General features: G+C 53.2%; 1 protein-coding gene across 2 annotated transcripts in view; it reads right to left on the reverse strand.

Moving 5' to 3' along the window:
• SLCO2B1 (solute carrier organic anion transporter family member 2B1) overlaps window positions 1-23,668 on the reverse strand; it is a 49,933-nt gene extending 26,265 nt beyond the window's left edge. The window contains exons 1-7 of one of the 2 annotated variants that reach the window (XM_028501234.2): window positions 23,404-23,668; window positions 10,262-10,392; window positions 9,008-9,145; window positions 7,532-7,694; window positions 4,381-4,620; window positions 4,049-4,147; window positions 1,098-1,288 (exon numbers count right to left, since the gene is read on the reverse strand). In XM_028501234.2, coding sequence (XP_028357035.1) covers window positions 1,098-1,288; window positions 4,049-4,147; window positions 4,381-4,620; window positions 7,532-7,694; window positions 9,008-9,145; window positions 10,262-10,392; window positions 23,404-23,419 — 978 coding nt within the window. In that variant the 5' untranslated portion in view covers window positions 23,420-23,668. The remainder of the gene's footprint in view (window positions 1-1,097; window positions 1,289-4,048; window positions 4,148-4,380; window positions 4,621-7,531; window positions 7,695-9,007; window positions 9,146-10,261; window positions 10,393-23,403) is intronic. The other variant, XM_055091553.1, reaches the window with a different exon arrangement.
• Window positions 23,669-27,798: the final 4,130 nt, after the last annotated feature.

Here is a 27,798-nt window from a genome sequence, read left to right on the forward strand (position 1 = left end):
CCATGGCTCACGGGCCCAGCCGCTCCGCGGCATGTGGGATTTTCCCGGAGCGGGGCACGAACCCGCGTCCCCTGCATCGGCAGGCGGACTCTCAACCACTGCGCCACCAGGGAAGCCCTACAATTGAGCTTTTATAAGACATTTCTATTTTGTCTTCTTTTGTATTTTAGAGCCAATTTATTGTTTTTCGGGCCTCGTGTTTTTGTGGGTCCCTGGAAAACTTAGAGGTCCCTGGCCAAGAATCATCTCTCCTGCCCAGTGGCCTCACATGGTCCTGCCTTCTCCTACTACCTGTGACCTTGAGCACATCCTTGCACCTTCTGGGCCTCAGTGTGGTCCTCTGAGGAAAGACCATGAGCCCAGCAGAAGAATTCAGTGAGATACCCCTGCAGTACCCTGCCAGTTGTTACTTATCTTAACAACTTATCTGTCTCTTAAAGAGACTCCGTCCTCAGAGTCTAGGCTGTGCCTGGTTTAAGTAAGGGTGGAGACCATGTGCTGAGCCCCAGGGTCTAGCCTGACGCCTGGCCCCAGGGAGGCACTCAGTACATGTCTGTCCCCTCACTGTCCCTGAAAAGGCCAGGTTCATTTCTATAGCCAAATCCTTTGCCCAGGCTGTTTCCACACCGAGAATGCCCCTCCCTTTCCTTTCCACGCTTCCGCACGTCCTTCATTGTCCAGTTCAACTCCCCTCTCTTTAAAGAAGCCTTCCCAGACCCTCCTGCAAACCCTCCACCACCTCCCAGTTCTCAACATTGCTGTAGCACGTTCAGAATCTACCAAACACGTTAAGCAACAAGCAGAGAGGCGGTAGGGTAGTGGTTAGAATGAGGGGAGTAGGCTCAGACAGGATTGGGTTCTAGTTCCAGCACTGTCCCTGCTGGTCTCGTGATCTTGGGTAGGTCACTTCCATCTCTGGCCCTCGAGCTCCTCAGCTGTGGAGGGGCAGGAAATACACACTGTGCAGGGACGTCGGGGAGATGGCTTTGTAAGCTGTGACGTGCAGTGCCCAGGAGGGATGGAGTTTAAAGTTATAAAGGAGGACAAGTGGGTTGGGGGTGGAGCCTGGACTAGAGTGGGGCGTGGAGGGGGCTTACTTTGCTGACAGGTGGGTCTGAAACTGCCAAGACCTTTCGCCGGAAACGAAGCTCACGCTTCTCCTTGGGCATCTCCTTGGGGAAGAAGAAGTAGGGGATGGCAGCCAGGGCCACCGTGCCAGCGGAGATGAGAAAGCCCAACCACCAGGCACCCACCCATCGGGGGTCCTTTGAGGTCAGGCTGATGCCACCTAGAAGAGAAGACCATGTGATATTAGGGTCAGGATGGGCTGTCACGTCTTGGCCACCACCCTGGGACTGGCCTCTTGAGACATGAAGTGGCCTGTGCTGGGAGTCAGGAGATCTGGTTTCCAGTTGTGCCTCTGCCAGTTAGTATATCCTGTGTGACCTTGGGCAAGTCCCTGACCCTTCCTGGGCCTCAACTTTTTCAACTATTAAGGCAATGTGTGTCGTGGTCAAAGTCATGGACTTTGGAAATGGACCGCTGGGTCTGAATTCCATTACTAACATAACCTTGGGCAAGTTACTTAACCTCTTGGTGCCTTGGTTTCCTCCTCTGTGAAGTACAGATATTAGTAGCACTTACATCATAGGGCTGATGTGAGAATCATAGAAACTAATACGTGTAAAGCACTTAGAATAGTGCTGGCACATAGAATGTCTACATGGGTGTTTTCTCTTTGCTTACTGTTACTACTGTGATTATGATTACGAAACTGATGGCTAGGATGACTCTTGTGGTTCTCAGACCTGCACGATGATTAAAATCACAAGAGGTGCTTGTCAAAAAAAACCTGGCCTTACCCATGACCAGCTTAGAACGGCCACAGGATGGGGTGGGAAGGTGACCAAGGAATCTGTGCCTTTAACAAGTTCCCCACCTACTGTATAGCACAGGGAGGAAAAAAAAAAAAAAGAAGGTACAATCTGTTTGCAGGACATATATTAAGTTAATCTTAAAAATGCATTCTAATATACATTAGGTGTAGACAAATACTGTTTGATTCCACTTATACTAGGTACCTAGAAAAGTCAAATTCATAGAGTCAGAAAGTACATTGGTAGATGCCAGGGGCCGGGGGGTAAGGGTGAGGGTGGGAGTGGGAGGTGGGGATGGGGAATGGGGAGGTAGTGTTTAATGGGGACAGAGCCTCAGTTTAGGAAGGTGAAAAATTCGGGAGATGGAGGATGGTGAGAGTTGCATAACAATGTGAATGTACTTAATGCCACTGAACTATACAGTTAAATATGGTTAAAATAGTATGTTTTATATTATGTGACTTTTACCACAATAAAAAAACATTAAAAAAAATTCCCCAGGTGATTTTGATCCCCCTCCAGGTGTAATTAGGACAAGATTATCCCAGGTGTACCTCCTGACTGAAGTGCCCACCTCTCCCATCAGACCTCTTGACCCCAAGGCTGAGTTGGGTACCTCCTCCTTCAACTGCCACAGCGTCTGCAAACACTTTCTAACAATACAGATGCATGATGACACCAACCCCATGAGTGGGGCTGATTCCCAGGTGCTTGATCCTGAGCTCCTCCTAGACAGGGGCCAGAGTACACGGTCGGCACTCAGCAAATGCATCTGTAAAACTGGGGGCAAAGTTGGCTTCTGCACTGATTCCCTCCTCCACTTATTATTCCCCTGGCTTCTGTGCCAGGCTGGTGGGAACTCACACACACATCTCAGATCCGCTTCTCACATACCAGTCTGTGCCTGCAGTGGATATGACCCGCCCAACCCATGCAATCCCCCAGAGAGAAAGAAGGACTAGGGAGGTGGCACATGGGTCCATGGGAATGCCACATCTGCCTGTGAAGGTGGCATAGCTGCCAGGATGATGTCAACAGAGCCAGAGACATACCCCCATCCCCTGAGCTGGGGTGTGTCTGGGAAACTGACTCCTGACTCCCAAGACTCTTCCATTGAGGGAGAGAGGAGTTACAACCAGAGTCCACATTTGGCTCCAGGCCCAGCTTTCTAGAAGGAAGGGAGGTGGGGCAGGGTTATCCCTAGTGACTCTTATTCAGAGCTGACCGGGCCTGTCCTGACTGGAGGCACCCGTGGGCAAAAGCCAGAGAACAAGAAACAGAATCTGCCTGTCCATCTACCTGTACATGTGTCACCTGAGGCTTCTAGGGCTTGCTGGAAAATCTCCAGCTGAGGGATGGGACATCAGAGCAGCAGGAGGCAGAAGGCAGAGCTGGAGGCTCAGAGCTACTTGGTGGGACCAGCAGGCAGCTGAGATGCCACAGTGACCTGTTCTAAGAAAATTCCACTCCCACTCCTCATAGAGCGCCAGAGCTCTGGGATCCCCAACACTCCTCCCTCCTGGCTGCCTTCGGACCCAGCTCCAGTTCCACTCCTTGGCCCATCCTGACCACTACCTGGATTAGAGACCGCTATTCCCCAAACGGTGCCGTCAGCACAGGTTGTCAGGCTCTGAGGTGGTCAGAACTGGAAGGGTCCTTAGAGGTCACCCAGTGGATTTCCCATCTGAGATGGCCAATGTAGCTGAGTCCTGCTCCAAAGTTCTCTCCGGCATGCCAGGGTCCTCTCTGTGTCCTGAGGCTTGTCCCCCAACAGATGGGAGTGCCCCACAGGCCAAGAAGAGTATGTGGCCCTGTCTGCTCCACAGCATGTCTGAGCAGGGGGCTGGGGGCCTGGGGGAGCTCAGGGGTGGAACTAGGTGAAGACACGTAACAATAGTGACAACAACTATAACTCTCCATCTGACGGCTCCTTATAGCTTATCTCCACATTCTCACTGCATTCTGATTACAGCTTTGGGAGGTGGGCGGGACACAGAGAGCATCTCAAAGATGGGAAAGCTGAGGCTCAGAGAGGTTAAGAGGCTTGTCCAAGGTCATGGGGTTGCTGGGATTTGAACCTGGGTCCCCTGGCTCAGTGTCTCCTATGAGACCAGTGGTCAGTCAGCTGTGTCTATGTGCCCCTGGGGACAACTGTGTGCTCTGAGGCTCACCTTCTGGCATTCGATCAATGTCCACATAAAGGCGCAGCATGAGGCTGCCCAGCCCATAGGCCATGCCTGGCCCCATCATGGTCACTGCAAACAGGATCCCTGCAACAGGAAGCCTACGTTAGACCCCTCTAGCCCGGCTTCCCTCTGCAGGTTAGTGCCTGCCCAGCCTCCAGCGGGCAAGAGCAGCCCTTCTCCCCTGGTCAGGGCCGGGGAGCTCTCCAGGGCTTCTCCGGCCCTTTACCAGCCACATGGGGCAGAGGTCAGGGACTCATACTTAGCCCGACCTGGGCCGGGCCCTCCCTCAGAGCCCGAGGGGTGGGACAGGTCCTCACCGAGGTAGAGGGGTGAGTTGCTGTTGTGGGCAAAGTCATCAATGTAGGAGATGCCAAAGGGCTGAATGGGCACCCCGCCCACGCCGAGCAGGGTCTGGGCCGTGAACATTATCCCCACCACGGCCAGATGCTGGACCTCTGTGTAGCCTGAGCAGCTGCTGTTGGATGGGGCCAGGGCTGAGGTTGGGGCCTCAGTGGTGGGCAGGCACAGGGAGGCCTCAAAGTCCTGTGGCATGTCTGCTGAGAGATGATAAAAAATATTAGGACAATACCTAAGACTTATATAGCACTTACTGATGCAAGGTACTGTTCTAAATGCCCTGTATATAAATCATCTGACCCCTACAACAAACCCAGGGAAGGGGTGCTCTCATTACTCCCATTTTACAGATGAGAAAACTGATGCTCAGACAGCAACTAGCAAGGGTTAGAGCCAGGATTGGAACCCAGGCAGTCCAGCTTTGAGTCCATGCTCTTAAACCGCCCTATGCCACGTCTCTGAGCAGAGGTATGTGGAAGTGTCATGGCAACAGTGGCTCTTAGGTGGGAGGGGTGGGGCGGTTGAAGAAGGTGGAGTTTGAACTGGGTGGAGAAGAACAAACAAGACTTTCCAGAAAGGGAAGGTGGGGGAGGGTGTTCCAGAAAGGGGTCACAGTACATGCAAAACCAGGAGCTTGAGAAGTTCAGCATGGCTGGCTCACAGAGTGTAAAGGTCAAAGCCAGGGCTGAAGGCAGGGCCAGGCAAGATAGGGGACATTGGGGCCTGGGCTGTGGAGGGCTCTAGTGCCCTTGACCTTCATTATGGGGAGGCTCGGTGTCAGCTCGGGACACAGATGCAGAGTGCAATAAAGGGAAATTTCTTAAATTAGTACCAGACATTTGTTTCCTGTAGCTCACCAATATTTGCTGAGCAAACTTAAGAAGACCCTCATACTATTATTATCCCGAATGCGGGTGTAGAAGTGGCCTTCTCTCTGCGGCTGGCCCAGCCCTTTCTGGGAGCTCTGAGCCATGTCCACCCAGCCCAGAGAGCCACTCTTTAGGGCTGGAAAAAGCCATGTGAACCAAGGTCAAGGACCTGGACCCTCAACCAAGACTGCCTGGGTTGAAGACGGTGAGACTTTGGCAGAGAGGCCCTCAGCCCCTCAGGGCTCGGCTTCGTCATCTGTTGAACAAGCCCCCTAGATGGAAGTTCTACACAAATATGGAATTCAGAAGCAGAATAATTCAGTAGTTCAGAGCAGAGTCTCTAGGGCCAGGCTACCAGGGCACGTCTACTAGCTGTAGGCCTTGGGGAAGTACCTCCTTCTCTGAGCCTCAGTTTCCTCACTTGTAAAATAGGATAATGATAACACCTGCTCAAAGGGTTGTAAGCATTAGGAGTGGTGATTGGTGCCTGTGCACAGTGCTTACTAGATATTAGATATGAGGATTATTATGGGGATCTTTAATAAGATCTTTTTTTTTCCACCCCTGGGTCCCCAGTACCTAGCAGAGGGCCTGGCACATAAATACTAATGATAAGTAATTCATTAATGAGGAGGAACGAGTGAATGAAATAGCCTTGTATGTCAGAGCAGCGCGGGTGCTCAGTGGTCACCAAGTCCAGTCCACCCATTGGACAGATGTGGAGACTGAGGCTCAGGCAAGAGAAGAGGTTTGCTTGGGGTTTCATGGGGAGCAGAAGGGTGTTGTATGGCAGTGAGGATGAAGAATGTGTGTGACCCTGCACAGGAAAATCCCTGTTAAAGTGAAGATTCTGGATGGAGGAATGTAAGGAAGTGTAATTTTTCAGCATCCTAGTCAGGTCTCTTAACAGTTCTCCACTCAGGCCTAGATAACCACTCTGCTTTCTTCCTGGACTTTCCCCACTTCCCAGCCATTGCCTGTGCGGTTCCCTCCGCCTGAAATGCCCACCTTCTCTCAACTGCCACCTCCTCCAGCTCACTCCAGCCTCCAGTATCCTTCCCCTACTCAGGGCTCTACCGGCTCCCCCTGGCTGCCTGGTGCTGGACACTCTGGCCTGTGGCAGAGGTGCCCATGCTCACGCCAACCCATGCTCCCTCGCAGCTTCTCGGGGCTGGTTGTACCTGCTCCATCTTTCCACCCCTGGGCCTGGCACAGAGTAGGAGCTGATGGGAGGACAAGGGAGGAAGGATGCTTTCCGACAGCGCTCCTCCCCTGGGAAGCCTTCCATGATGGAGGCTGGGCTGTGGGCTTCTTCCCTGGGCTCCTTCGGTCCTGTTCTTCCTTCCTCACACAATTGATACGATGCGTGGGGGAAGGGGAGGTATTGTTTATCTGTTTCCTCTCCCAGACTGGGAGCTCCCAGTAGGCAAGGACTGAGTCCCCTGAGAGGGTCCAGCACAAAGTAGGCAGCACTAGGGGTTTCTTGGGTGGACCACCATATGGCTTGTTGAGGGGTTGGTGGATGGATGGGTAGATGGGTAGGTGGATGGATGGACAGATGGGTAATGGGTGGAGAGGTGGATGGGACAGGGAAGGCTGCCTGAGTCATTCTCCAAGGGACAGGCATCCATCTGTCAAGTTGACTCTCAACAAAATCCCACTGGGCTCAACAGGGGCTTCACTATTCCTGTCCAAAATTCTTTCATGGTTTTATTTGTTCATTCACTCATTCATTCTTTCTTTCATCAATGTCTTGGCTTCTTGTGAGGATTAAATGCATCAGTACACATAAAGGGCTTAGAACAGTGGTGCCTAGTAAGTGGTGTGTGATACTGTTATTATTATATACAAATTATTATATATTATATATTATTATTATATATTATTTTCCATAAATATTTCCTGAGGACCCACACAGGCCAGGCCCTAAAGTGGGCTGCATTGTAAACCCACCCTCACCTCAAAAATAAAAGCAGTGACATACAAGCAGGCCCTCACCAAGAGATGCCCAGAGGGCCTCACTTCTCTGCCCCAGGACTACCCACTACCCCACTGCCCAGGGCTGCCTGAGGGACCCGCCCGGGCTGCGGCTGAAGGAGGCAGTGGGGGCGGTGGCACGGAGGGCTAGTAGGTGTTCTGGGAAGCTGGGCCCATCCTAACAGCTGGAGGCCTGGGGAGGGGCCATCTGCACAGTAATGCGGCAGCTCAGGTATACCCTCAGCCCAGCCCCTCCCGCTCTTACCGGGGCTAGTGTGGTCATAGTGGTACGGCTCCGAGATGAAGTGTGGGACAGTCATGAGCACGCCCGCCAGGGTCACAAGGATAGCTCCATAGCCGATCAGGCGGGGCCGATGTACCCGGCTGCCAAAATAGCTCACAAACACGATCAGGGCTGTGTTCCCCACCTGCAAAGGGATGAGAGGACCCATTAAAGTGGAGCAGAGGGCCGGCCTTGTCGCTCTCGCCAATCTCAGTGTTCCCTTCTGTAGAATGGACTAGCTGGTTGAATAAGAATCATTTGGGTCCGTCTTAAAAATACAGATTCTGGGTCCTCCTAGGAAGGGCCCTAGTGTCCCATTAGAGGAGAGAAATAAGAGCAGCGTGGACTGGGCTAGAAGTTCAATTTTATTCGAGAACGTGGGTTGGGCCCCGTGTTAGAACTTCTGGGAAGTCATGAATGAGAAACAAATAAAGAAAGTCTAAAGCCAGAGGACTAAGGCCTGGATTTTGAGCCTTAGAATCAAAACCCTCGGATGTGGGTGCTGAAGGGGACGTAAGAGTTTGCAGGGAAGGGCGGCTCTGCTGTCAGAAGCTGGGGTGTGCACTCCACTCCACTCCACTCTGCGGCTCACTGGTTGGTGACCGCGGGTGAGGTACTTACCCCTTACCTCCTTGCCGACGGAGGGGGGCAGTATCAGCAGAAGGTCAGTGGGAGGACTGATCCTGGGAAGGACAGTCACTCTCCATTTTATAGATGGGACATTGAGGCCTAGAGTCAGGGAGTGGCTTGCCCAAGACCCCAGGTAATGACGTTCTCTTCCCACCTCTGAGATCTGAGGATGGAGTGCTAAGGAGCACCTGGGGACTCGGTGTAGACCACAGGCCTTGGGTTGGGAGGAATGTGACACATCACCCAAGGGAGAGAGAATTTCACAGAAATCTACTGGGGGTCAGGGAGAAAGAGAGTGTTCTCGGGACCGCGGCCTTTTCTGAGGGTGAATACATCTGGTGGGGAAGGGGTTGGGCACAGCTGGCCTCTGATCTCCCAATCCACCCAAAGCAGATTGTCCACTCCTGGCTCTCTGGCTGTCATCCCAGAGGCAGAGGCCTGTGGATCCCAGGGCAACTCCATGCCGTGGAATCATCCCCTCCCCCAACCACGCCAAGGTCCCAAAGTTCTGCCTTTGATCGAATTTAAACCTCTCTCACTACTGTTGAATTGGCTTCCTCTGATTCCTTCCTGGGGCAGACAATAGCCGGGTGCCTGAAAAGGTGAAAGAACCAAAAGGAGAATGGGGGGACATGGGAACCCTGGCTAGCTCTAAAATCCTCCGCATCCCCCAACAGAGGGCTCCCCAAAGGCGGGATAGGAAGGAGCTAAGATAGGGTTGCATGTGGCACGGGGGAGGAAGGGTTTATATTCGGGCAGTGAGGGAGGGGGAGGGGGGGTGTGAGTCTCCCTCAATGTCCCCCCCTGCGGCTGTGCCGGGGCCAGTACCTCGTTGAAGGCGGCCAGCAGCCCCGAGGTCTGACTGGAGAGGCCGAAGCGCTTCTCCACCGTGGAGATGGAGCTCTTGAGGTAGCCGGAGATCATGAGCTGCGCCAGCTGCAGCAGGCTGTGGCACAGCACGAAGAACTGTCGGAGGGCCCGCGGTGATGGCAGCGGGTGGGCGGAGGGCCGGGGAGATCGTGGCGGGTGGGTGGTAGACAGATGAGATGGGGTTGGAGAGAGGAAGGGAAAGTGAGGCCACGAGATAGAGAAACAGAGTCAGAGGAGACAGTCACACAGGAGGAGAGAGAGGAAGAGAGGAAGAGTCCAGAACAAGAGGAGAGAGAGAGATACTGGAGTAATGCATGGATTCTCACACAGGCCTAAAAACTAGGAAAGCTGTCCTGGGTACCCCAGGAGTCTGGGGGCAACCTGAAATCCACAGGACTGAGAGTAGGGTCTTCATGGGGCCAAGGATGACAGGAGCCCCTCTGACCCCCAGAGGTCCCCCAGGCTGGACTGGACCCTGCTCCGTGTTCCACCACCCTGCCCCTTTCCCCAGGAAGCTCCCCAGATCCCACCCCACCCAGTCCTCCCATGGAGCTCCCCTGGGAGACCACCTGCACACAGCGAACCCCCAAGCTACCCATCCCACCTCACTCAGCCTCACCCGAACACCCCGTCTGCCTGCACTCCTCCTGAAAAACTGGCAGAATTCCCAAGAGAAGAAAAAGCTTGTTTCAAAGAATTAAAAATAGGGTGTTTATGCCAGAGCTTAAAAAATAGAGTGTCTGTTCTTCTGAGTTTCGGTTTCCTCATCTGTGCAACAAGGAAGACACCCCTGCCTCCCCAGGTTATTATGAGAACTAAATAAGACCATGTGGGGACAGCTTCTGGCACAGGGCCTGGCACCCTGTAGGTGCTGGTGGAGGCTTGGATGTTTAGGGCTGCCCTTGGTGGAGCCAGCACTCCCAGTATTCATACATGTTCAGGATCCCTGGGGTCCTTCTCTTTCCTGCTAGAAAAACAGGAGCCAAGAAGACTGGTCACCCACTGCCCACAGAGCAGCCTCTCTGGAAGGAGAGAGCATGTGCCTGAAACCAAGCTAAGTGCTTCTATAGATCACAGCTACCCATTCTACAGATGAGGAAGCTGAGGCTCAGGGAAAGGCAGCAACTTGCTTGGCATTTTACGGCCTGTAAGCAGCAGAGTCTGTTCTATTGGGCTTGGATGGCCCTGCTCCTGCCAGGCCCTGAGAGGTACCTTGATGCTGTGAAACACACTTGGCCGCAAATCTTGAGGATTTGGCCTGGCTTTGCCTCCAGTTGTGTCTTCTGTGCCCACCATGGCTTTGGTGTCCTTGTCTGGCACCTGGAGCTCCTCACCAGTCGGCCCTGTGGGACAGACAGCCAGGGCATGAGAGTGGAGATGGAATCCCAGAGGATGGCCCTGACCGGGTAGCCCAAGGTGTTTCAGGGGTTGGTGAGAATCTGAGTCAAAGCACCATCAGCCTTCCTGCGTCCCAGGTGCTGAAAGAGCCCTTCCTAAGGGTGTGTGTGTGTGCTCCATGTGCCCATGCTGCTCAGATCCCACTGGGACCACCTACTCACACCTTCATTCCATTCCCAGAGTAAAGCTTCCTTCTAGGGAGAAGTTTCTGATGCTGCCACACAACCTTTAAGCTGTGGTCCTGGTGTAGAAATGCACAGCCTTAGCCCCCCTGGGGCCTATATCTGTGAGACATCCAGTGCTCCTGGAGGCTGACTTTGGGTCTGTGTCTGTGTCTGTCTGGCTCAGTCTCGGATCAGAGGTCTGGGGTCCAGTGCATGGTCAAGTCTTGGTCCAAAGTCAGGACATAAAGGCTTTTCCTGGGGGTAGTTTGGAACAGATACCAACACCTCCACAGGGCACCACCTTGCCTATAATCACAGAACTAACCAGCCCAATGCCCAAATCGTGCATGAACCAGGTTGCTGGTCTGCACAGAAAGGGCACTAAGAGGTCATCCCATTTAACCCCTCTCATTTACCCCTGGACAAACTGAGGCCCCATGTGTGGAGATGACTCAGGAGGTAGAGCTAGGTTAGAACCTGGATTCTTGGCCCCATTACGCGTGTCTGGTTTTCTCCCATGGTAACCATGGTAACCATGTCAGTCTCCCACTCACTGCAGTCCCTTCAGAGGCATCTCTCAGGGTCTCTTGACGTTTAATCTCAGTAAGGAGCCTGGAAGGCTGGCCTTGGGAGACTCCACCCCTCCATTTAGATGAAAACCACCTGCACCCCCTGGCAGCCCAGGCCTCCTTGGCCTTCCTCCCCTTCTGGGGTCCCGCTTCCTGCAGAAGCCACTCCATTGTCTCAGATGCCTCTCAACATGGCAGGAGTTTCCGCTCATTCAACAAGCTCCCTCTGGAGCCTGAAAACTGCCCTGAGGACACTTCTGACCCAGAGAAGGGGTGTGGGACCTCTCACCCCATCTCCAGGAAGATGGAAGGCAAACTCCGGGAGGGGGCTACGGAGGCCTGCCACCACCAGTGAGGGTTTTGGGCTCCTCACACAAGATACCTGGGAGCCTAAGGAATTTTTCAAAATTGAGATATAACTCACACACGGTAAAACCTGCCCTTTCAGAGTATACAATTTAGTGGTTTTAGTACATTCAAAAAGTCATACTCTACCACCACTATCTAATTCCAGAATATTTTCATCACTCCAGTAAGAAATCCTGCACCCATTAGCAGTCATTCCCCATTCCTCCCTCCTCATATTTCCTGACAACCACTAATCTATTTTCTGGCTCTCTGGGTTTGCCTATTCTGGATATTTCATATACATTCATATAAATGAAATCACGCAATATGTGGTCTTTTGTGACTGGCTTCTTTCACTTAGCATAATGTTTCAAAGTTCATCCATGTGGTAGCATGTATCTATGCTCCATTCCTTTCAATGGCTGAATAATATTCCAGGGTATGGCTATATAGCAATCACATTTTGTTTACCATTTATCTGTTGATGGACATTTGTGTTGTTTCAGGTACAGTGAATATTCATATACAAAATTTTTTTGTATATATATATATATATATATATATATATATATATATATATTTTTTTTTTTTTTTTTTTTTTTATTCTCAGTTCTCTTGGGTATATAGCCAGGAGTCGAATTCCTGGGTCATAAGGTAACTCTATGTTTAACTTTTTGAAGAACTGCCAAACTGTTTTATAACACCATTTTACACTCCTGCTAGCAATGGATGATGGTTCTAACTTCTCCACATTCTTGCTAATACTTTTTATTGTCTGTCTCTTTGATTATAGCCATCCTCATGGGTGTGAAATGATATCTCATGTGGTTTTTTTTTTAAATAGACTTTTATTGGAGTATTATTGCTTCACAATACTCTGTTAGTTTCTTTTGCACAACAAAGCGAATCAGCCATATGCATACACATGCCCCCATATCCCCTCCCTCTTGAGCCTCCCTCCCATCCTCCCCAACCCACTCCTCTAGGTCATCACAAAGCACGGAGCCGATCTCCCTGTGCTACGCTGCTGCTTCCCACCAGCCAACTATTTTACATTTGGTAGTGTATACATGTCCATGCTACTCTCACTTCGCCCCAGCTTCGCCCTGCCACCCCACCCCTGGGTCATCAAGTCCATTCTCTATGTCTACCTCTTTATGCCTGCCCTGCAACTACGTTCATCAGTACCTCTTTTTTTTTTCTTTTTTTAGATTCCATATATATTCATTAGCATACGGTACTTGTTTTTCTCTTTCTGACTTAATTTCACTCTGTATGACAGACTCTGGGTCCATCCACCTCACTACAAATAACCCTCATGTGGTTTTGATTTGATTTTCCCTAATGACTAATGATGTTGAGCATCTTCTCATTGCTTATTGGCCATATCTTTGGGAAAATGTCTATTTAAATAGCTTGAGGAGGGACTTCCCTGGTGGCACAGTGGTTAAGAATCCTCCTGCTAATGCAGGGGATACAGGTTTGAGCCCTGGTCCAGGAAGATCCCACATGCTGCCACTGCAATGAGAAGCCCGCGCACCGCAACGAAGAGTAGCCCCTGCTCGCCGCAACGAGAGAAAGCCTGCGCGCAGCAACGAAGACCCAACACAGCCAAAAATAAATTAATTTTGAAAAATAAATTAATTAAAAACAAAAACAAAAAAACAAATAGCTTGAGGAATTTGGTTGAGGAAATGGAAGTGTGTGTGGCTGGGAAGGAGTCCCTTTTGTGGGGTATGAACACTCAGAGGAAACAAGGAGATGCTGAAACAGAAGTGACACCTGACAGGGAGGAGATAAGGGGTTGGCCTAGATAAGGGAAGTTGGGGCGAGGCTCTGTGGAGGTCACTTTGAAGGAGAAGAGAAGGTGAGGGGGTTCCAAGCAAACTCAACCAGAGGAGATTGACAGGATGATTTCTGAACCCCAGTTCCTCTCACCAGTAGAGACCAGTCACCTACTATAGCACAGAGGCTGTGCTACATGCTGTCCATGTATGTAAAGGCTTGCATGCACATTCTGCATGCTCGTGAAGCATCTCCACATCTCCATGCCTTTGGTGATTTCATGATCTCTATGCTTCTGATGAGGACACCAAGGCTCACAGGTAACTAGCTCTGCTGACTCATGTTGGTGCGGGAACACAAGCGGAGGTGTTCATCTCAATGTCACTCTGTGCTCCTTGCACAGATTTGATGAGGAGAAGAAGCACAGTGTTCTTCTCTGTCTTGGCCCAACCAAACCTAGCAAGGCCACCTGGAAGGCAGCAGTGTCTGCCCCCAAGGGGCCAGGCCAACCAGATGATGAGGCTGGAGCTGAGGCTGGAAGGTCAGAAGTCACTGACCTGGATCCCCAGCTCTGAAAGAAACCCAGGGGATGGATGAGGGAGGGGGCAAAAGGTCAACGGACCAGCTCAGCACCTTCCACCCTCCTGTGGCCCAGTCTATAGTGTGAGCCTCTGGGTGGAGGAGGGAAGCCCTGGCCCTGTCTCCCTGGGTTCTGAGAGCAGCCACCAGTCAGTGTGTTGGGTCGCCAGTCGGTCACTGAACAGGGCTGGTCACATTGGTTGTCAGTCCCCTTTGACCCCTTCCTGTGGGCTGGAGGCCTCTACAAGGGGGCTGGCAGCAGACAGTCTGACTCCCTGATAAGGGATAGAACTCCCCCTGGAAGGAGGGTCCTGAATCCAGGGCTGTGTGTCCACCTCACCTCACCTGCTGTCCCTGAGGCCCTTCCCGTCCTGTGAAGGCTTTTTCAAGGGCCAGCCCTGACAGGAAAGAGGGCAGCTGAGGGAGTGAACCTGGGCTGGGTTGGGGTGGCCTGTAGGAATAAGGAGAGGCAGGGAACCAGGTCCCAGGAAAAAATTCCAGCCTCTTCCTCTCCTAGTTGGGTAGCCAGTTTTGGGGGCCCCAGGTATGCCAGGTGGTTCCAAGGGCTGGCAGCCCGCGGCTCCAGAGCTGGCAGGCAAGGGGTCTGTGTGCCTGTCAGTGGGTCATGTGGCATCTCACGCACTCATGTCCATCAGCTGGTAAGTCACTGGTCTACTAGTCCACTGTCCTTTAGGAGACTTGTCTGTTCGGGCTGTCAATTGCCCACTCACTGTAGAGCAGCTGCTCAGAAAGGCAGTCAGAAAGTTGCCCCGAAAGTCTGTCAGCCAGAGACCTTCGGTTCAGTCAGAGACTCCAGATGCCTGCAAGGCACAGGGTCCTGGCTGTGGCCATACCCCCTCCACGGCCAGGAATCTGAGTCTGGGGGATCAGGGGCAAGGTTCAGAGAGCAACCTGACAGGAAGGGCTGATTTTCCCTCCCTGTTCTTTCCTGGAAAGGCTCAGGGGCCTGCCTACTCCAGCCACCTGCCAGCTATAAACAGCACATCTCAGGCAGATATGGGGCTGCAAGCCTGGATGTGACCTTTTATCTTTCTCAGTCTGTTTCCTCTGTAAGGCGAGGATATAGCATCTACTCAAGGAGGTAAGGCATCTCCGGCGCCTGGCTCAGGCTTGGCACACAGTAGGCCTCCTGAGGGCCAATGCTCTCCCCTCTCCTGATAATCTTCAAGTACCTCTGAGGCCACTGGCCCACCTGAACCCATTTCCTTCCACGCACCCCTGGTCCCTCCACGTTAATGCCTCCCTCTGACAGCTCCAATCATTCCGTCTCCGGATCAACTCTCTCTTTCCCATCCAAGCCCCAGTCAACCGCAAGACCTGAGGACCTGGACCCCTTCCTTCCTGCCGTGCACACTCACTAGCTGTGGAGGCAATTGCCCAGGTTTTAATCACCCAGCTGGTTTTAATCCCTTAGACCAGTGGCCCCTTTGCTTCCTCATCCTCAACGCAGGGCCAGCAATCCCTACTTCCCACTGCCGAGAGCGCCCCCCGAGAACCAGACCCTCCCGCCACATTCAGCCTGGACACTAGAGGCCCCAAACCACACCTTACCAATGCCATTAACTTGACTTTGCTATTCCACTGTCTTCATTAGCATTTTTAGTTGTTAACTCTTCTTCGACTGAGCAGCCCCAGCAAATGGCTTGGTTTTTTATGACAGGAACTTCCAAAGAGACGGAGCGACTCTTCAAGGGAAACCATCAACAGGGTGTGCACCTCAGATTCTTCGAATCTCTGCCCCCCAGATCCTCACCGTGCTGTTTCTACCAGCAAACCCTGGACTGTGGTATCACTATTCTTACCCAATCCTGGTCAACCCTCCCTCACCCACCTCTCTCCCCATTCTGAAGAACTGGCTGTAAAGCAAACTTCCAGACTCTCAACAAATATTGACCTTTCCTCCCCACTCTGAGATACTGCCAAAGCTTTGAGAAGTGGTGTTGTCCCTTATCTCGGTAAATAATAGAGTTTGTCTTATCGACAGGTTGTGTCACTAACACGTGGGGAATCAGCACTGACACGGTGCATAGCAGGTGCTCAGTGAACATTGTTCTCTTCCCTGTCAGGTACAAACACCCCACCTGCCTTCATACTTGCTTTGGGACAGCAAGGAGCATTGCCACATCTAGAACTTGGGAACCAGGAGAAAGTTCAACCCTGAAGGGCCAAGCAGGCAGGGGGTGCTGGGAGACCCAGCTCTCTGGCTCACCTTCTCCCCCTACAGGAAGTGGCCTGATGGAGGAGTTTGTCCTGGGGCCACCCTATGTGCTGGGCTGGGCACACTCACCCAGCCTCCTAGAAAACCACTGAGGTAACTGCTGTGACTCCATGACGTGGGTGAGGAAAGTGAAGCACAGAGAGGGGAAGGGGCTTGTCCAGGTCCTGGGGCTGGTAAATGGCAAAGCGTGGACTGGAACTCAGGTCTGTCTGACACCTGGGCCCCTAACAGCAACCATGAGATGGTGGCTGCCAATGATGGCCTTAGAACCTATGAAAAATAATCCCCGTGTAGCCATTTCTTATTCTGGCCTGGCTTCCCTCCAGTTAATTGTCAAAGGTGGTTGTATGGGGACAGTCGGCTGTTCTACCAGCTGATTCTTTAGCTGGTCAGTCAGTCAGTTCATTGGTCAGTCAACACCCTCTTCTGAGGGTCTCAGAGAGCACTGTCAGGGAAAGGCTGGACAGAGAAATATAGTGAGAAGGACATGTGGCCCTCAGTCCAGGGGACCTGAGTATGGTGAAAGTTCAGGACTCATAACCAAGGCCCAGATTTGAACTTTGAGGAGGGATGGGCTGAGAAATGCCGAGAGAGCCTGGGAGAGTTCTCCTATCCTGAGGATGGAGGAAGAAGGCTTGGACCAAGGAGGGACAAGGAAAGGGCACTTTTTCTCCGGAACATTCCAGCCTGTCCCTCAGCAGAGAGAGCATGATCTAGGGTCACTCAGATCCAGTGTGACCTCGGGCCAGCAATTAAACCTCTCTGAGCCTCTGCAAAATAGGAATAATGAGCCTTGCCTCTCAAGCCTGCACGAGGGTCACACAGATAACATCCTTTAACTCCAAGATGCTGCAGTGTCAGTTTTGTCAGTGTTTGCCCCAAACTCACCCGGGAGCTATCTCCAGGCCTGGCCACCAGGCCTCAGAACTTATTGTCCTCCAGTGGGACACTCAGCCCCAGCATTACTCTCTCACCTCCTCTTGATCCCTGAAGAGGCACAGAACCCTCTGGAAGCCTCCCTCTGCAGTCTCCTTGTCTTCCCTCCCCTCTCCTCCTCACCTGCTGCATTCCAAAACCTTTTTTTTTTTTTCTGATAATTTCCCTGTGCAAGAGAAGGAAAGGACCCTCCCCTACCCCTGCCACCACACACGCTTTGCCAGGGTGGTGGGAGGAACTGGCAGAGAGATAATACAGGGCAGAGGTTACAACGGCAAGGCCCTGGCCAAAGGCACCACGTGTAGCTGCGTGAGCTGTGCGCCATGAAGTGAACAGCACCCTCTGGAGCTGTGCAGGGCGGATGGCAGTCCTGCCTGGGGGCACATCTGACTCCTAGACATTTTTATTTGGCTTATACAGTGCTGGCTCGCTGAGTGTTTTTAAGTTAGTTGCCAGCATTTTAAAAATCAGGAAATTTCACACAAAACTCCCGATTTTTGTTTTTTTCTTGAAAGATTAGCAGATCTGGCAACACTGGGCCCACAGTCCCATATGGAAACACTCAGCTGGTCTAAGATGCTTGCCTTTCATGTGGCAATTTGCCCTGTTAGAGCCCCTTTGGGCCCCCCTGGCCCGCTTCAGGACCCTTTTCACCTGCCTGTGGGCTTCCCCATCTGTGACCCACGGCAACCCTGGGCCTGAGGAGTCCGCTGGACAGGAAGCCAAGGCTGGGTTAACACTTTGAAGGGTGAGGCAGCAAGACCAGAAAAGGCCATGACTTGCCCAGGGTCACCACGGTGGGGATGGAGCTTGTCTCTGCTTGTTCTAGGAGTAAGAATGAAGATTGTTTCCACACATACTGACAACTCCACAAGGCAGGTGGCCGGGGTCTTGGAAACAGGCAGCCCAGGTGCCCGCTCTCAGGGAGCTACCAGGGTGTGAGTGTGTGTGTGTGTGTGTGTGTGTGTGTGTGTGTGTGTGTGATGGCAGGGCAAACATCTAATACAGAATCACAACAGGTGCTCACTGTGTGACACAAAAAGTTCCAAGACTATAGAAACATAGTGAAGATGTTCTAGACTACATTTAAAGGTTCTGGAAGGATTCCCGGGGGAGGAAACATCAGAGTAAAGGGCAGAAGTATGAAAGTGCAAAGACTGCTCAGGGAACGAATAGTCCAGCAAGACTGGAGCACTGGGGTCAAGGTGGGGAGGTGAGGCTGGAGTGGTTGGAGAGGCCAGGCTATGACCACCCTTGAACGCCAGGCTGGAGGGCTGGGCTTCGTCCTGAGCCCAGTGATGAGGTCTCATTTGACCTCCTGTGAAGACCTCCATGCCTCTTGGGAGAGAGTGGAGAAGTCAGGCTGTGGGCCAGGACCAGGGAGAATGCAGGAGTGGGGTCCAGGGGAATGAGCGATGATGGGGTCTGGGCCAGATGGTGGCAGCGGGGATATAGAGTAACGAGCTGATGGACCACAGTGGGGAGATGGGATGGACAGGACTGGGTGGAAAAGCAGGTGGATGGGGAGTGCAGGAGGCCGAGGAGTCCTGGGGGCAGGGGAGTGGGGAGAGGTGAGGCTTTTGGTCTGGGTGTACCACCATTTAAGGCAGGATTGTAGGGCGATAGTGAGCTCAGCCTTGGACGTGTGAGTGTGGGCTGGCAGGGGGGCTCCTAGGGGAAGACGCCTAGGAGATTGTGGGCTCCAGGACAGCCCATGAGAGGACATGGGCCAGAGCCAGTCTGGTAGGCATGCGTGGAGAGAAGGGATCAGAAGCCACACGAGGGCAAACTTGCCTTTGAGTGTGAGAAGCCTCCACCATACGCCCTGACTGAGGAGAACAGAGCAAAGGAGGAACCCATCCTGGAGCCATGTTCAGGTGCCAAGGTTGAGGGGATGGTGCAGTGTCACAAAGGAGCCCGGAGGTTTCTGGAAAACCTACCAACCTCCAGCACTCACACAGCCACGGCCTGAGCTGTGATAATTTCCCAGCCGCAGACATTGAGCAATCTGTTTGTCCAGATGCCTCTCTCTGGAGCTGTGTGGGTAGGAGGAGGCCAGCCTCATGGCTAACCCTCGCCTCCGGCCCTTCCTACCTCCTAGATTGCCCTGGGCTTGCTCAGCCTGCTGGCTCCCCGGCCTAGCTCCTGCAGTCCATGCCAGCTCTCTCTCCCTCCATAAACCTCCCCTGCCCCTCCTGGTCCAGTTCCCTCAGCCCTTTCTCTGGGATGCCAGGCTGGTCACCCTCCTGCATCACTTATGTCCCCCTCTTATCTGCCCGATTAGCCAGTGGACTCCCCCGGGCAGAGGCTGTCCTCTCCTGGGTCCTGATGGACCATATCGGGTCCCTGTTGAAACCCTTTGGGACAGAAGACTTTGAATCCAAATATTTGTTTTGCCACATTGTGGCTGTGATCTTAGGCAGTTTATTTAGCCTCTCTAAGCCTCAGCCGCCTTCTGGGCACACGGTATTTTTGGTAGGATTAAAGGAAAATGCCCTGCCTGGTACACTGTGGCCCTCAACAATGGTGAGTTGAGGACCCCATCTGCAGCACGTGAGTACGGACGCCACAGCCTCCAGGAGGTTAAGGCCACCCCTAGTGAACATTCTTCTCTGGCCCCAGTACATGCTTGCTATTCCCCAAACTCATCCTGTTCCTTTCCACCTCTCAGCCTTTGTACATGCTGCACCTTCAGCCTGGAGTGTTCTGCCTTCCCAGCAAACCACTTCTCATCTTTCAAGGCCAGGCCAGGCTTAAAAACATGATTCTTGAATTGAGTTAAACTGAGTGAGGGAGAAGAGAAGGGTGGAGTGTGGAAGTCTGGGGAAGCGGGGGACTGCAGCATGAGCCTGGGGTGGGGTGGAGGCAGCGTGGGACCCCTGAGGGCTTCAGTTCCCCGTGTGGTCCCACAAGGCTTCTGCAGGGGAAGAATCAAAGACAGGAAGTGGGGGGGGCAGTCTTGGGCCTTGGGCTTGGCTGTCATCTTTGGGAAATTCCTCCTAGCAGGACCCTTGGGAGGACAATAACATGTTGCTGGCCTCCAGCTGTTGCTTTCTGGTGTTTTCCAAGCTGGGTCAGAGACACTGTGCTGGGACTTTCTATTCCCGATTCCAGCCCTGACTACCCCATCTAGACCCGAGATGACCCTAAAGATAGTGATGAGGGTCAGGGGATAGAGGGTGAGCCCTGAGCCCTGAGCCCACAGGGAATTCAGGCCAGCCTCCTTAGGCCTAAAACACAGAGCCTGAGGCTCAGAGACACGTGGCCATTGGCCCAGGCCACACTGCTTCCCCCAGCCAAGAGTCCCAGCTTGTCACTCTCTGTGCTTTACTGTTTACTCCCCGAGGGCCCCATTGTACTCCACCTCACTCCTTATCACAAGTCTCCAGTCCTCAGTAAGAGTAGGCTTTCAAAGCAGGTTGGAGGGAGGGAAGGAACGTCATGGGGTGGGGGCTGCTGGGGACGTGAGGAGGACGGAGTAGAGCTTCTGCGCTGAGCCTTCCCCAATACCCCACCTCTGCCCCACCTGTGCCAGGTTCTGGGGCCTCAGGAATGGATCAAATCAGACCCATTCCCAGGGAGCACCCAGTCTGGGGACGTGGGCATTGTTCTCCATCACTCCAAGCATCAGTGCTTAGGGCTCTGGGCTGCAGCCCATGAGGGGTAGCAGGAACCAAGTTTACCTCCTCTCCACCCCCAGGGTGTGGCTAGGCCCAGACTTGCACCCTGGAGATAGCCAAGCCTGCCCCATACAAGAGGCCTCTGCTCCATTGCTCTCTCCAGAGGCAGAAAACTGAGCTTCTCAGCACTGGAAGGGACCAAGTGACCACCTCAGCCAACCCCTACCATCTACTGCACAGATGAAGAAAGTGAGTCCCAGAGAGGGACAGAAGCAGACTGGGTAGTGGATACCTGGCATCCGATCGTGGGGTCTAGGCAAGCTCGCCATGTGGTTCCCAGCTGCCTGAGATCTGGTGCATCAGACCAGGCCCGGCCTGGAAGAATAAATCCCCTGCCCACTCCCCAGTCACTAGCTCCCAGAGAACAGCTTGCTTTGTCTGGAACCAGTGGAGAAGTGCCCAAGGTGGGTGGAGACTCACCAGCGTGGGGTGTGTGAAGGGAAGAGGAAGCCCCGAGGGCAATGGCACAGAACGGAAAGGACTTTGGCGTGGGGCAGGCCTGGTTCTGGCCCTGACTCTGCAGCTTGCTTGCTGGGTGACTTTGGATGAGTCACTTGCCCTCTCTGAGCATGTGTTTCCTCACTTATTAAAAAGGGTGAGAGAATGTCACTGCATTCTCATAAAGCCAGTGAGGCAAAGCTACAATTTGAACCTGGTTCTTTCCCTTGCCCCACCTCCCTGCCCTGGGTTGGCTCACATTTGAACCTAGGACTGGAGAGAACAACAGAAACAATACCAGGAACAAGGACGGACGAACTGCAAAGAGAGGGTCAAACAGCATATGGGAGAGATGTTACTTCCAGCTGGGAGAATCAGTCTGGAAGGCTTCCTGGAAGAGTTGGTGTTTGGAGGAGTTAGAAAACAGGACAAATTTCACGAGAACGGGATGTGGGTAGGTGCCTGCCGGGTGGAGGTAAAGCTGAGCAAAGGTGCAGAGGTGGGAAAGCGGCTTCCCTGAATCACAAAATGGGCATGGTCTGGGGAGATCATTTTCTTCAGCACCTCCCCCATAGACAGGGAAGCTCTGCCTGTTGCCTAAAAGCACGTGACGAGTTGGTGCTGGGACTTGGCTGATGGCCAGGTCTGCCCCTGACTCTTCTCTCCGGTTTCTGCCCCTGGCTGGGACTGCTGGCCCTTCTCCCTCAGGCCAGCTGTGTGCGGATTTCTTACCAGGCTCCAGGCTCTGGGTCCTGTCCCAGCTGCATCCCCACATCCCTCAGACCAGAAAGAGAGCATGTGGGAAGCCTGGCCATAGCTCAGACTGGGGCTCAGGAAGAGAGGCCAGAGGGAGCTTCGGGTGGCTCAGTGGGCAGAAGCTGGGGTCAGCCTCCTGCTGTGTGTGCGGGAAGTGGAGGGCCAGCTAGCGAATATTCCAGAGCTGAGCCCTGCAGGGGTCAGAATAACAGTTGGGGGGACAGGTGCCGTACAGCCAACGTCACTAGTTTCTTCCCGTAGGATTACCAACCCTCAGATCCCATAACACGCCAAGGCTGACTGGGAATTTGGTTTATCAGTGGCCTCTCTCCAAATCAACTCACTCACATCTGACCTCATTGTCATCTCCCCTGCGAGGGCCTCAGAGGAAGCATCCACCCCAACCCTTCCTTCCATGCCGTGGCTGCAACACAGCCGCGTCTGCCTGCTCAGCCCAGGAAGCCCTCATGCCTCACTCCCCGGACGCAAGTCCGGCCTTGCCTGAGTGGGTGTGAGGCACACAGACAGCTGGGAGAAGGTCAGAGGTGATCGCTGCAGGGCGTCCAGCCCGAGGGCCACCCTATCTGAAGACCCTTTGTTTCTTCCACCTTCCTCCTCCTGCCCAAGAAGCTCAGCAGGCCGCCCTCTCCACATGGTGCTTTGGGCACGCTCCAGACTTGGCTTCTCAAGGCTTCAAGACACCTCCCCTCCGGCTTCCTCCCCGCCCCACCACCAACAAACGCACGTAGGTCTCTGCAGGTGTTTCTCTGAATCGGTTTCTTTTCTGTGCTGATCTTTCAGATTCTTTGTCTGCAGGCCTGTCTCTCTCCTGATCTGTCTCTGTCTGATTCTCTCTCTCTCTCTCTCTCTCTCTCTCTCTCTCTCTCTCTCTCTCTCTCACTGTCTCTGCTTCTCTTTATTTCTCCTGGTCTCTTCTGCAGCCCCCTCTCTGAGCTGGTCGCCCCTGTCCCTGCATTGCTCCAGCTGACACCTGTTGATCTTTGTCTTCTCCTGCTGTCTCTGGCCTTCTGTCTCAGACCTTGCCTGACTCTGAGTATCTCTGGACTTGCTCTGTTTCTGACTATACTTCTCTCTATCTCTGTTTTTGTCTGCTTTGTCTGTCTCTATTTTTGCCCACTTCAAAGGGAGAACAGGGCTTGGGGAGCATCCAGCGGCCTCCCTTCCCATTTCCCTTTCGGTTTCTCTGTCTCATCAGGGAGGTTAAGCTGGGTGCCCTGCCTCCAGCTGAGTAAACAGTGTCCCTTCCTGCTCCTCTGGTCATTCACTCATTCATTCAACACACCCTCACTATGTTTGGCCATGTGTCTGGCTCAGCGTAGGGAGCTGCGAACCCCTGCCCCACCCCAGCGCGCACAAGTTACCTCTACAGCCTCACTGTTCGCCCTGAGAACATGGGCCCCAGACTCCCTCCCAATGCCTTTCTGACTTTGTCCAGACTTACCTATCCTGGGTCCCATGATTTCTGGGGTGCAGTGAGCTTCAGCCCCTATTTCAATCTCAGGACTGGAGTTTAGTGGGAGAGAGGGAGTGAGAACTTATCTGGGGCTTCTGTAGACAGCAGCCAGGGAACCACAGCAGGGATGCGCCAACGTGGGGACTCCAGGCACTGGGTCGATCGATGCTTTTTGGGCCACAGTGGACAGCAGCCACCTCTTCCAAGTGGGTTAGGAAGTCCTGCTCAGACTTGACCCCACTCTCCAAGTGCCTATCTCCCTTAGTCACTAGTTCCTTCTCTCTGTCTCTTTCTCTGAATTCCTCTGATCTCTGGCTGGGGCAGCCCAGGGCCAGAGTTGTGGAGGAGGATGGGTTTGTTTAGATCCAGCCCCGCTGATGGGAGGAGGCTGCTGACTAGCCTCCCCTCCGCCTGTTCCTTCACAGCCTCTTGGCTTGACGTTTCCCTTGGATATTTTCTCCTAGGAGCAGTGGAGAGGTGGAGGGTAGAGAGGGAATGTGGATGGGTGGCCCCTCCCAGCCCTGGGGTCGTTCAGTCCTGATTTTCCAGTCTCCTCTCTGCATTCCCATTCTCGCTCTGAGCCTCCTCCCACACCGAACTCTTGCCCCAGTTACAGAACTTTTTTCACCCTCCAGGAGCCCCATACAGAACCACTTTCCCCCACCGTCCTCCTTCACTGAACCTCTGTCCCCCTCAAGCTCTCATCCCCTCTCACTGACCCCCTATCTCCTCTCTGAGCTCCTCAAATCCAGAGCAAGGAGGGACTCTATCCACTGGGAATCACAGTGGCCAGCGCCTCTGGGGGAGGGCAGGGACTCATGGTAGCAGCTCCAAAAAGTATGGCCATCTCAGTGGAGGGAGGGTGGAGGGAAGAGGACATGTGAGATTCCCAGAGTTTTCTGCACTGAAGACTGAGGATGGAGGCCTTGGAGCCAGACAGACCTGAGTCCCGTCTCAGCTTTGTCATTCGCCAGTCAAGTGGCCTTAGGCAAGTCCTTGCACCTCTCTGAGCGTCAGCGGCCTCATCTATAAAGAAGGGGCAATAGTCCTCACTCGCAGGGCTACTGTGCAAGTTCAGTGAGCGAAAAAGAGTCCAAGCCTGAGGCCTGGAGCTCAGAGAAGGGAGTGGCAGAGGTGGGGCTCAGAACAGGGCAGTGAGAGTGCAAGGAACCTGGTCTTCCTCCTTGCTCCACACTTTCACTTTCCGTTTGGCCCTCCTAATGACCTTGTGGGCCAGGTACTTATTCTCCCATTTTACAGATGAGGCACTGAGTCTCAGTAACTGCCCAGAAGTCACCTAGCTAGTAGGTTGTGGGATCACGCCTTGAACCTCTGAAGCTAGGAACCAGGCTTTTTCCTCTACCCAGGCTGCATTTTCTGAGGAAAACCTCTGGGTTTCCCCAAATCCAACATACAGAAGTGAACCCGACCCAGTTCCAATGGAGTTTTTGCATGATGTAGGTATGTGGGATTGGAGTTCAGCTTTTGGGGTGCAATGACAGAGAGACACACATCAGCCCCACTTGGCTCCCAGTGGCTGTATGGGATGCTAGAAGGAAGGGGTGGAGTATCTGAAATAATCGCAGATCGGCCTGGCACATAGTAGGCCCTTGATAGATACTCGTAGTGTGAGTGAGCCTCTGAGAGACCGGAAATGGGAATGCAGGACCATCACCCAGGGAAAGGTCAACAGTTGGCTTGTGTTGATAGAAAACCAGACCCCAGTCCTGCTCGAGAAAACCAAATTGGCTCTCTCTCTCTCTAAATCCTTCAGACAGGCATTGTGAGTCCTCACAGAGATTGGCAGAGGTGTAGCCTTCCAGACTCCAAATTGCAGGTGCGTGGTCGAGAGAGGGAAGGGTCCTTTCGACTTTCTGGAGGCTCACTTGCCCCCTCCTTGGCCCCAGAGGCTGCAGAAGTTCTGCACGTGGAAAGATGCTGGGACCAGCTTGGCTGGCTAAGTTCATTTCACCAATCTTTGAGTAAAAGCATGCACAGCACCCCACAGGGCACAGAACATACAGTAACCTCAGGCATCAGCAGCCTTCATGTATCACCTCAGCCTCCCCAGGCTGACACAGGTCCAAGAATATTCCTGAACTCAGCTGTGGAATTAGAGCATGAGTCCAACCCCTGGGACCTCTGGGAGTTAAGCTAACAGGCCTTCAGATAGCTCTTGTGTTAATCCTACAGTGAGGTTCCACTCTGGGTGGCCCCTACTTGAGGTTCAACCAGCTTGGTTTGCACCCCACCGTTGCCACTTGCCAGCGTGATGTTTGCTGAGCCCTGTGCATTTTACAGAGCCCCATGATGTACGTGGATCGCAACACCATCTGTGGATTCCCACAGTTTGCAAAGCTTGATGTCTTTTTAGAGTCCCATACCGTTGGCAAAGCCTGGCACAGTTTACAGGGCTCTGCAGCTTCCAGGGCCCCATGATGTTTGCACAGTCCTGTGTTTTGTGTCGAGCCTGATGCTGCTTTTGAAACCCCAAGCCATTCACAGAACCCAAGCCTTTCCTCTTTAAGTCATCCCACGTGGGGAAATGCCTTTTTGCAAGCCAGGCAAAAGAGGAATTTGTGTACAAGGGGAGAGTCCTGGGCTCCAGCCTCGAGACCTCAATTCTGGTCCCAGCTCTGTAACTACCTCGCTGTGGGACTTGGAGCACGTCCTTTCTCCTTTCTGGGCCTCAGTCTTCTCACCTGTTAAATGGAGATGGTGATATCAAATGGCCCACCCTCAGGACTGTTCTGAGGATCACTGTGAGGATGCCCAGAAGATGGGGGGCAGGGCAGTGGGGGAAGGGGAAGGGTGGCCGGAGGCTCCTTCCTGAAAAAGGCTCTGAACTGCCACATCAGCACCATTGCTCCTACTTCCCTCTGGCCTGGCCGCCAGAGAGCAGATATCTATAAATGGGCCCTCGGCCAGGCAGACAAGTAATGGCCTCAGTCAGAGCCTCAGCCATCCCTACCCCCAGATGCTTCCTGGGGGTCAGACCCCAAGCTGTGCCAACATGCTCTCATGCATGGCTCATTAGATCTGCCCAAGGAAGGCAGTGCATACCTACTTCACCCATGAGGACTCTGACACTCAGAGAGGCCATGTGATTTGTCCAGGGCTACATGTGGAGGATACAGCCGGGGCTGGGATCTGAGCCAAAGACAGCAAGGATGGACCCGTGGTACTCAGAAGGTCAGAGCAGGAAGGAACCTGGAGCTCACTTAATTCATCCCCTCCCTTTTTCAGATTGGGAGACTGAGGTCGGAGAGAGGTAGGCTGTGCTGGGTCGTGACCACGGGGAAGTCCCAGTCTCTCCGTGGGCTTCAGTTTCTCCCTCTGGTGAATGAGAAACAGACCCCCTCCTGCCAAGGGTTCAGAACTTTCCCATCTTTGTTGGCATGGCTCCTGGATCAGAACACAGCAAATTTCCCAACTAGGTGAGGAGAATCATGGGTCTGAAGGCAGGTAGGTGTCTGCTGGAAACTCTACATTCCTCCCTGAAAGTGGCAGCCCTGTGCCCAGACAGAGCATGAACGTGGGCATCAGATGGTTCAATCCTGACCCGGTAAGAAGATCTCCGAGACTCAGTATCCTCATCCGTAGAGATGATGGGAAAGCTCCTGGCGCGGCTGCAGTAAACCCAATCATCTCACTCTATCTCTCTCATCTCACTCTGTATGTGCGTAGCTCTCCCAGGAGACTGTAAACTCCCTGGAGACCTAGCTGGGTGATCTGAGGCTGGTCACTTGCCGTCTCTGATCCTCAGGGCCCTTGTCTGTGACATACCTTCCCAGGGCTGTCCTAAGGCTCAGATGAGTTGATGGATTAGTGCTTACTAAGTGTGAGAGCTGAGCAGACATGAGCCATTATTATTAATATGGTGGCAATGGTAATGGCGATGACTCTTGTAATTCTAGAAGCAGAGGATGCGATAGAAGTAAATCAGAGGCCAGGTCATTCTGACCTCACTGACAACCCCATGTGACTCAATAACTGGGAAGGCCCTCTGAGGTGAGAGGGCACTCAAGTTGTTAACAGCTGTTGTTCTGCGGGTGCTGCAGTCTGTCCCCTCTCACAGGGTCCAGACTGGGCGCTGGCTGGCCCGTGGCTCCCAACCCTGCCTCTGCCACCAACACACTGGCACTGGTCAGGTCCTATGTCCTGCCCGGTCCCCAGTTTCCTTCTTATAAAGTGGTGGGGGTAGGTCTGGTTCTGCTCTGCACCCCCGTCTTTGGGGAAGCAACATGAGCTAATGGGTGTATCACTGCTTTTGTAAAGTGTCAAGTGCAAGACATGAGGGATTACGGTTATTAATGATTTGGCTCGTGGGAGAGAGGACATAGGGGAGGGGGGGCAGCGGAGGCGGAGAGTGGAGACCAAGGG

Source organism: Physeter macrocephalus, chromosome 16 (assembly GCF_002837175.3).
Source record: "Physeter macrocephalus isolate SW-GA chromosome 16, ASM283717v5, whole genome shotgun sequence".
In the NCBI taxonomy this organism is placed as follows: Eukaryota; Metazoa; Chordata; class Mammalia; order Artiodactyla; family Physeteridae; genus Physeter; species Physeter macrocephalus.